General features: G+C 45.4%; 1 protein-coding gene across 1 annotated transcript; it reads right to left on the bottom strand.

The window, feature by feature from the left end:
• Positions 1-6,219: 6,219 nt before the first annotated feature.
• Positions 6,220-9,710, bottom strand: LOC125551302 (3-ketoacyl-CoA synthase 20-like). Its single transcript, XM_048714484.1, has 2 exons — positions 8,833-9,710; positions 6,220-7,149 (listed from the first exon to the last, which is right to left on the bottom strand). The coding sequence occupies exons 1-2, from the start codon at positions 9,574-9,576 to the stop codon at positions 6,355-6,357; spliced, it is 1,539 nt and encodes a 512-aa protein (XP_048570441.1). The 5' UTR covers positions 9,577-9,710; the 3' UTR covers positions 6,220-6,354.
• Between the last annotated feature and the right edge of the window lie 605 nt (positions 9,711-10,315).

The following is a 10,315-nucleotide window of genomic DNA, read 5'->3' as shown; positions in this document are numbered from 1 at the left end:
TGTGCTTGCTACCCCAATCTTCGTCCCTATAATCGCCAAAAACTTGAGTTTCGGTCCACTCAGTGTGTTTTCATTGGGTACAGCAATCTCCATAAAGGCTACAAGTGCCTAGATGTCTCAACAGGACGAATCTATATTTCTCATGATGTCATTTTTGATGAAACTATTTTTTCCTTTTGCCCAACTTCATCCCAATGCAGGCGCTCTTTCATGAAGAAATTTCACTTCTTTCCGAGTCTTCAACTTCTCCTGATCACGGGGGTGAATTAACTGAAACTGATCATGAGATGTTACAAGAAAATAATGCAGGTTCTAATGAAGAAAATGCAGTTTCTGGCCGTGATTTTATGTGTGCAGATTTGGACAAAACAGGCGCTGTAGCCCATGTTGATTTGCTGCAGAACTGCGGCGTCAGTGTTACGCGATCCAAGGAGAATCTCCTGGCGCGCGCTGCCAATTAGGAAGAGCCTGCCAGCCCATGTGCGGCTGACAAGCCGACAACTATGGGCCTCGGTGACTCACCTGTTGCCACGAGTGGGCGGGCCAACGTCTCGGCCGACAGGCCTACAGCCACGGGGCCCAGCAACAGGTCGCCCTGTCATGCACCCGAGCGGGAGTCATCCGACGATGCCACGCGGAGTCCGCTGGTTGGCGATTTTAGTACGAGGCAAATTCTTTCAGACGACGTGGTTTTCTCGGATCTGGAGCGATAGGGCAGCTGATCGTCTTCGGCAGACGCGCCTGGATCTTCTACGACTGGGCTCTGTATTCCAGGATCTTCTGCGGTTGAGCTACATATTCCATAAAATACAAACGATGCGCAAATAATTTCTGCATCAAGGTCTTCCGCTCGTATGACTGAAGTTTCTCAGTGTAGTACCAGATCACAGTCAATCAAGCCTAAAGAATATAAAGATGGCACAATAAGGTATGACAGTCGGAAACATGCTTTTCTTACTAGTACTGGTGAACCAGGTAATTTAAGTGATGCCCTTGCACACAAAGAGTGGAAAGAAGCTATGGATAGTGAGTACCAAGCTCTTATGAAAAATAAAACTTGGCATCTAGTTCCACCAAAAAAAGGAAAAAATGTGATTGATTGCTAGTGGGTCTATAAAATTAAAAGAAAAGCATATGGAACCATAGATAGATACAAGGCTAGGTTAGTTGCAAAAGGATTCAAACAAAGATTTGGAATTGATTATGAGGACACTTTTAGTCCTGTTGTTAAAGTAGCTACTATCAGACTTGTATTATATATTGTTATTTCTAGAGGTTGGAGTTTACGAGAGCTAGATGTTCAGAATATGTTTCTTCATGGTGTTCTTGAGGAAGAAGTGTTCATGTAGCAACCGCCAGGGTATGAAAACAAAAGCACACCACATTATATTTGCAAATTAGATAATGCCTTGTATGGACTAAAACAGGCTCCTAGAGCCTGGTACTCAAGGTTGAGCACAAAGTTACAACAACTTGGTTTTACTCCATCAAAGGCAGATACCTCACTATTCTTCTATAATAGAGGCAACATAACAATATTTGTTCTTGTTTATGTTGATGATATAATTGTTGCTAGCTCCAGTCCAGATGCTACTACATGTCTGCTTCAGGATCTTCATATGGACTTTGCATTGAAGGACTTGGGAAACCTTCACTATTTTCTTGGCATTGAAGTGAAAAAGGTGAAGGATGGAATACTTTTGACACAGGAAAAATATACTACTGACATTATAAGAGGATGGGACTGGAACACTGTAAGCCTTTAACTACACCACTCTCAACTTCAGAAAAATTCTCAGTTGAGGGAGGAGATGCACTTGGTCCAGAGGATGCAACAAATTACAGAAGTGTTGTTGGTGCATTACAGTACTTGACTCTAACTCGTCCAGATATCTCATATTCTGTTAATAAAGTATGTCAGTATTTGCATGCTCCTAGTACAGTTCATTGGACAGCAGTTAAAAAATTGTGAGGTATCTTAAGTTCACAATGGGACTAGGAATTAAGATTGCTAAGTCATCATCCATGTTGGTGAGTGCATATTCAAATGTTGATTGAGCAGGGTGTGCTGATGATAGAAGGTCCATAGGTGGATTTGATTTATTTCTACGATCAAATCTTATATCATGGAGTGCAAGGAAACAGGCCACTGTCTCTAGATCCAGCACTGAAGCGGAATATAAAGCTCTAGCAAATGCAACTGCCGAAATTATGTGGATTCAGACTCTCCTTTGTGAACTAGGAATAAAAGTTCCACAAGCTGCAAGGTTATGGTGTGACAATATTGGTGCAACCTATCTTTCGGCAAATCCTGTTTTCCATGCACGGACAAAGCATATAGAAGTTGATTTTCATTTTGTCAGAGAAAGAGTGGCTCACAAATTACTTGATATCATGTTTATTCCCACAGGAGATCAACTTGCTGATGGCTTCACCAAACCACTTACCATGAGGAGGTTGAATGAATTTAAGTACAATCTAAATCTAGACAACACTACTAGGAAAATGCTTACCAGTAGCGCTGGTTTTTGAGCTACCAGTAGCGCGGGCACCAGCGCTACTGCTACGGCGCTACAGCTATTTTGTAGCAGTAGCGCGTTTTTAGGCCAGCGCTACTGGTAAGTTCAAGTACTAGTAGTGCATTTTCAGGCCCGCGCTACTACTAACATTTATGTTTTTGTAGCATTTTGGCACTGTACATGTTTAAACAGATATATCTTTTATACAATAATAACTCATCATGAACTAGTCTGTTTAAATAGCATATTCATTACCACTTGTCATCACCATCAAACAATGTTCGTCAATGAGACATCATATAACAAGTTGGTCACTAGTCATAATCACAACTCCTCATCATCATCATCAACTCTAACACATTGTAGCACATAATAACACATTCTAGCTACGACCTACTCCTCTCATAGGACCTACTCTACCCTCTCTTACGTAAAATATCATAAAACAAGATAGGCATTGACGCTGCATTAAGGAAAATTGACTCTCCATAATAAAGAACGGAGATCATCTTGTCTCCAAGTCTTGGCCTACGCACAATGTTGCTTCCAAGTAGCTCTCTACGATGGTTCAAACATTTTTTGAAATCATCTATTATCATGGCTTCCTCACTTTTAGAAATCTGGTATGGACAGGAGTGATGTGGATACTGCGGCTGACCTGGCCGTGGTGGCCGTAAGCTCATAACATTAACGCGACCTCTCGTCAACATCAGATGAGGCACACAATCCATCGGGATTTTCTGTTCAAAAACATAGTAATAACTTTGTAGTTAGCAATATAGTTTAGTTTTAGAAGAATTTATGCAAAAGATGCACGGATGTCGTAATAGTAGAAAATCTTACCATGATATCTCCATTGATGTTACCGTAGTTCAACACGTGCACTAGTGGCACGTATTGACCATAATGTGGAGGAGTTTGATAATAGCTATTGTAATTCTCAATATCAGTAAAAAAAATGCGATAAGACCATCTTGCTCCTTATAAGTTAATTGTGCTTCATCATTGTAGTAGTAGGTTCTCTCTAGCATTTTCCGTACATTTTTTAAAGAATGAAAATAAGCTGTCAATGGAAATAAACTGTCAAATATTTTGAAATAAACAATATAAATTACTTAGTAAATATGTTTAAGAAACTCACACAGCGGTAGAACTGGAAGCGTGTCAACAAGGACCCAAATGGTCATATCATTTTCGTCGATGTCAGGATCACCAAGATCGCAGGTGAGAAGCATACCCTCATGAAAATCATATGCCTTGTAAAGGGCTTCCCAATTCAGGCAACCAAAATTGGATGAGTTCACAGAATTGTATAGATTTACAGCAAAATCATAACCATGATGGGTCCTTAGTTGAATTATCTTTATCTCCATTCTTTCATGATCTTCAAAACCCATCTTCTCCAAGACATAGCGTCTTGCATGGCATGGGATAAGCTAGTCGAATTGTAAAAGACGGAAATTACACGTTGAAGAAGCAGAGAAGTCGTGCAAAAAATAACAAAAAACACTTGTCGTCGTTGCGTACCGTTTCAACATCGAAGGTCTCTTGGAGCTTGATGCTGAAGCGCCGACCTTCTACCATGTGAGGCATGTCGCACAGACCGCGCTCATCTTCGCAGTAGTCGCACATAGCGAATTCCCTTTCGTCGTCAGACATTTCCTAATAGGTAATTAATAATCCATCATCGAATACATATATAGTAGTTTGTAGCAAAGATCATCATATAATAACTAAAACACCTAAAATTTGTAGTTTATAGTAGTTTGTAGCAAAGATCATCATATAATCCATCATGAATACATATATAGTAGTTTGTAGCACAAACCGCGCTCATCTTTTGCATTCAATAAGCAAATAACTAATAGGTAATTAATAATCCAGCATCGAATACATATATAGTAGTTTGTAGCAAAGATCATCATATAATATCACTAATACATCTTGAATAATAGCTCCTCTAGGTTCAGTGGGCCGCGATGGACACCCAAAGAGAAGGAACCATCACCGGATCATAGCTCCGGTGAGATCCCCAAAGAATCTGCCAGGTATTGGAGAACCGGCCGTTCGCCAACGCAACCAAGTAGCGCTGGACGTGCGCATTCTCCTCCATGACACAGTGCTGTACCACATGTGCTGGGGACTCAAGCCTCTCCACCGATGCAGGCCCACGTGACCGCCACCAAAGAAGCTCCGGGTCGACGACGGGCTGGCTCCTCACTAAGCTGCACTCACCAGAAGGTAGCACAACCCAGTACCAGCCCGGCGGAGCCCAGTCCCGGACATGGCCCCTCGGCTCAACCAGGAGTCCTCCGCCGAGTCGATGACGAGGATGCGGGATAGGCATCGTCAACGTCAAGAACAAAATGCTTAATTATGAAAACAAAATTAATAAACACTTAGCAAAATTTGGCATGACCTTTGTTAAAAACAGGACATATCGAGCGCCTGAAATTTGTCAGAATGTAAACGAATTGACATTTCTGGCAAAACATAGGCCACTCGGAAAAATATGACATGTCCAAAATGTGACATGTTCAAAATATGCATTGACATGTCCACTGCAAATTTGCATATTAACAGGAAAAATTGATTTAACTAAAAAAATAACAACAATTGCTTTAACTAAAAAATACCTAGAATTCTGTTAACTACACCTAAAACAACTAAAACACCTAAAATTCTGTTAACTACACCTAAAACAACTAAAACACCTAAAACTCTTTTAAATACACTTAAAACACCTAAATTATATTAACTACACCTAATTAAAAACCTAGCTGAATTTCTATCCTAACTTTAAAACCTAGCTAAATTTAAAAACCTAGGGTTCATACGAATTAACTAGGGTTCATACCTAATCTGTCCAAGCAAGGTTCGATCATGCATAACCTAAATTATTCTAAAAACCTACATTTTTAACTAAAACACCTACAAATTTAACTAAAACACCTACAAATTTAACTAAAACACCTACATTATTCTAAGAACCTACATTTTTTAACTAGGATTCAAAATAATTAGGGAGGAGGAGGGAGGGAGGAGTACCTCTCGGTGGAGGAGGGCCGGCGCGGGGAAGGGCGGCCAATGGAGAAAGAGGGCCCACGCGGGGAGGGCGGCCGAAGTAGGATGCGGGGGCGGCGGCCGGATCGGGGGATGGTTTCGATCTGGTGTGAGCGTGTGAGTGTGAGTGAGGGGAGAGGGGTGCACGCGCGGGCCGGCGAGGGAGAGGAAGCAGAGGTGGGCCTAGCGGCAACGTAGGGGAGGAGGCCCAGCGCTATAGCTAAAGCTGCAACAGGGGGCCGAGAGCGTGGCCCATTAGCAGTAGCGTTGGCCGTGAAATACAGCGCTACTACTAACGTGCGCTTGTAGCCCTGGTGCTGGCCGGCGCTACTGCTAAATAGCAGTAGCGTGGGGTCTCTAACCAACGCTACTGCTAAATGTCTACCTATAAGCATTTTCCTAGTAGTGCAAGGTTTCGTAGGTTTAGATTGAGGGAGGATGTTAGATAGATTGATAGGGTTATGCATGTATGTTTCAAACTCATTTATATCTTCTTCTGTTGGACTCCTCCTCTCATTGTAAATCATCTTTCCTTCTCCTGTACGAACTCCGGGTGAATCCTAGCGATCTCCCAATGCTTGTAAGCCACGACAACTTCCCAATATATACAGCGGCCCGAGACCAAAGGGTTCAACGCTTCCTCCAATCTTTACAAAACCATTGATTAACTTGATGTTACATCAAATGATACAAATAATTCAACAGATACCTTTGAAGTTGGAAAGAAGATTGTTTTCTAGAAAACCATGTGTACTCGACCTTGACGAGTCTTTCATGGTGATGAAACGACGCTCTCCACCTTGGGCACCTTGACTGGGAACCGGTGGATCTCCTCAATCCATGGATTGCTGCCGGCTTCCTTTGATGGGTGAATGTCCTTGAGCGCGCGCCACACCGCGCTGTTACACTTGAACCCTGACCCGAAGGCGATCTGCCACGCACGGTGCTCGCGTCGGACGCGTCCCTTCGCCTCCGTGTATGCAAGCTCGTACCAGAGCGAGCTGCTCGACGTGTTCCCCCACCGGTTTAACGTCATCCTCGAAGGCTCCATGTGCCAGTCACTGAGCTCCAGGTTCTTCTCAATGGTGTCCAGCACCGCTCTGCCACCGGCATGGATGCAGAAGTGCTCGAAGGCCATCTTGAAGTCCGGAATGTAGGGCTTCATCTTGAGACCAAAGATCTTCTTGCCGATGAGAGAGGTGAGGAAAAGGATCTGCTCGGACATGGGAAGAACGAGGGGGCCGAGCGTGGTGATGTTGGTCTTGAGGGCCTCACCGGCGACGGCCATGAGGTCCTTGGAGAGCGCAACGCCGACCCGGCCAGCCTTGTCCTCCTCCTGGAACACGCAGCGATAGGCGCGGTCGTCGGTGCCGTGGTGCGTGCGCACGGTGTGCACGAGCTGGTATTTCGAGCGGCGCTTATCGGCGACGCGGTTGCTGAGGAGGATCGCCGTGCCGCCCATGCGGAAGAGGCAGTTGGACATGAGCATGGAGCGGTCGTTGCCCCAGTACCAGTTGAGCGTGATGTTTTCCATGCTCACCACCAGCGCGTACGAGTTCTGGTGGACCTGCATGTATCCATTACAACATGGCAACTCCAATGAGAAGCAAATTAATGTGTCAACTAAATAAACACATGCCTCCTCCTACTACTAGACGTCTGCCTGCGCATCCGTATTCACGATAGACAGCTATTATCGACGAATAATTGGCTTGGCCCTACTGGCCACTCGCATCAACACGAGATTTATTGGACCAACTCTTCCTGCCAGCTAGCTGCCCTCATCAATATTAGGACAAGCGGTGATCAGCTAGCTCGTCGATGGATCGATCGATCCCTGCACACGTCAACCGTTAGGTGCTTAATAAACCACTCAAAGATGGGAAACACTCGCTGCCTGGACCATTTCGGAGTACAAGCGAATGAAACAGAAACACTCCCTCGCGAGCTGGTGCACCAACAGGTTTTCGATCAGCACAGGCTTCGATCAGTACACGTGCGAGTGATATTGGAGCGGTGGTTGAGTGTTAATTAATGGGATGCTATCGTCTTAACAAGAACAACGCCCAAAGCACACAAGGTGTGCAGGCCGACCAAATAGAAAATTTAGCTCCTCAGGTAGTCAACAAATTAATCAAGGATACAGATCTCTGTTCAGCGAAATTAAGACTCTCATTGCCATTGACTTAATACAATTGAAATTAGAAATAATACTCCCTCCGTTCGAAATTACTTGTTGCCGAAATTGATGTATCTAAACGTATTTTAATTTTAGATACATCCACTTTCAAGACAAGTAATTCCGAACAAAGAAAGTACCTAACAACCAACTAGAAGTATTAATGTTCCAGGAGAATATCACACTCCTCCGTAGATGTTGTAATCCGACACGTATAGCAGCAGCGAATGTTAGACAATGACAGCATAGGTATATAGGTCAGAAAAAGTACTAGAAAACTACATGAAAAGTCAAACCAAGTCAAAGTTTGCTCTCCCTTCGGAACCGCTCTCTGGTTTCGATCAACACGATCCATCTACCCAACCATCGGCTGACGTGCGAGCAGCTGTAGTCGCTCAACTTCAATAAAAAGTACCATATATTCCCTCCGTCTGAAAATACTTGTTATTAAAATGAATTAAAAAGAATGTATTTAGACTAAAATACATCTAGATACATCTTTTTTATTTCTTTTTCATGGCAAGTATTTTTGGACGGAGAGAGTACTAGTACTATCATACATACGATATTGTACTCCCTGGTTCCTTGATATAAGGTATACAAATTTTTAAGAAAAAATTCGAAATATACAATTACATTGCAATACTCGCTTGGATAACCTTTTTTAGCGATTTGATTACCTTTTCTTATATCAAGCAAGCTTCTCTATTTTCTCATATTATTAGTCAGATATAATCTCGGTCAAAACTTATGAAATATTTTCTCCACGTGCGTTCTTTATTTTCCATGTTAAAAACTATACACCCTATATATAAAAAGTGGAGGGAGTTTGATATTACCTTTATAGTGCATAGTATAGTTACATAAATAATTTTAATTATAGTCATACATGACACATAGTATAGCATTTAACCTCTCTTTCTTCTTTGATTCATTGCCACATCGACATGTTTACTATTCTTAAGTGCATGATAGCAGCTAATAAACCCCACTATCGCCAGCCTAACCCACTCGAACGCACCGCGAAATTAACACTATGCTACGTACTCGAGGAGTTGTATAAAAAATTACCTGGAGCAGCTGCTTGGCCAGGTCGATGGAGATGAGCCCGGCGCTGCATCCCATGCCGCCGAGGTTGTAGCTGGCGACGTTACCGCGGAGCTTATAGTGGTTGACGACCATGGCGGAGAGCGATGGCGTCGGGTTGAAGAGGCTGCAGTTGACGACCACGACGCCGATGTCCCTGGCCCTCACCCCTGTCTTGGCGAGCAGGCTGTCGATGGCGCCGAACATAACAGCCTCCGCCTCCCGCCGCGCTTCCGCCATGCACGGGTTAGGGGGCGAGTTGAGCACCGCCGCCGGGAAGTAGGTCCCCTGCCCTAGCCCCGACCGCTCCAAGATCTTACGCTGGAACGCCAGGTTATCGTCGGTGAACACTCCGGCCTTGTTGGACTGCTCCATGAAGGTCTCCCGGGTGACCACGTGGTCGGGCCCCGGCTTGTAGCACGCGAAGTCTAGCAGGTACACCGCGCGCGGCCGCCGCGCGAGGTAGACCGTCGCGAGGGCCGTGGCAACGGACACGAGGGAGACAGCCAGCTGGAGGTTCGCGAGGAGGTAGGCACGTGCTGCGGCCAGGTCGGACGGGGTGAGGCGGGACGCACGGAGCGCCAACGCCGCGGCGAACGGGGCAAGCAGTACGTAGATCGCGTTGGACACCACGATGTGGTAGCCAAGCTTGAGGTACCCCGGGCGGCGAGGTCCCTGACGCTTGCCATCGCCGCCGCCGGCCGTGGTTTCTTGGGCGGCGGCACTCATGGTGGCGTAGCGCCGTGGGACACGGGCCGGCTAGCTTGCGTGCGTGCGTGGTGGCTGCTGATCGAGCCGCGGTTGGTCGGGGTTGGGAAGTGTTTGTCCGGGATAGATGGGAGGTGAGATCGGAAGCGATATATATGGGTAGCGGTAAGCGGGAGGTGGGTGCAACCACCGGAGCTACCATTAAGACGCAGCGAAGGCAGAGGGGAAGGAGAAGCGAAGGAAGCGTGGGCGGGGATCGGTTTCGAGTTATTAATGTGAGACGCGCGCGCGGAACGCAAGTTGGGCGCCTCGGCACGGCGGTCGCGTCGTGCTCGTGCAGGAGTGGGCCTCGGTCGGTGGTGGTAGTGTAAATGTGGTTGGGTTGGCGTTGGGGTACAGACGGAGACGCGAGCAGACGTGTACTGCTTCGTACCTTCGCGGGTGAGTCCCTTTGGTGCGCGATTTTTTTTACATCAATACAGACATAGCGTTCAAATACACGCGCATACACTTACTTTTATGAACGTACACACGCACACACTATCCTTATGAGCACCTACGAGAGACTGAGTCAGCATATCATATTGAGATTTACGAAGCCACCGTAGGCGCCTCGTCGTCGACGGGAACGTCTCCTCTCATTGAAAGTGCATTGCCGAAAATTCTGAAATAAATCTAGGAATAATGCGAGCACCAGGATTTGAACTCTGATGGGTGGGGATATCACTCTCCACCTAACCATCTCAACCACAGGTTGATT

The sequence above is a fragment of the Triticum urartu genome, chromosome 4 (genome assembly GCF_003073215.2).
Source record: "Triticum urartu cultivar G1812 chromosome 4, Tu2.1, whole genome shotgun sequence".
NCBI lineage: Eukaryota > Viridiplantae > Streptophyta > Magnoliopsida > Poales > Poaceae > Triticum > Triticum urartu.
The sequence above is the reverse complement of the archived record's forward strand: the minus strand, read 5'-3'. Positions and strand labels throughout refer to the sequence as shown.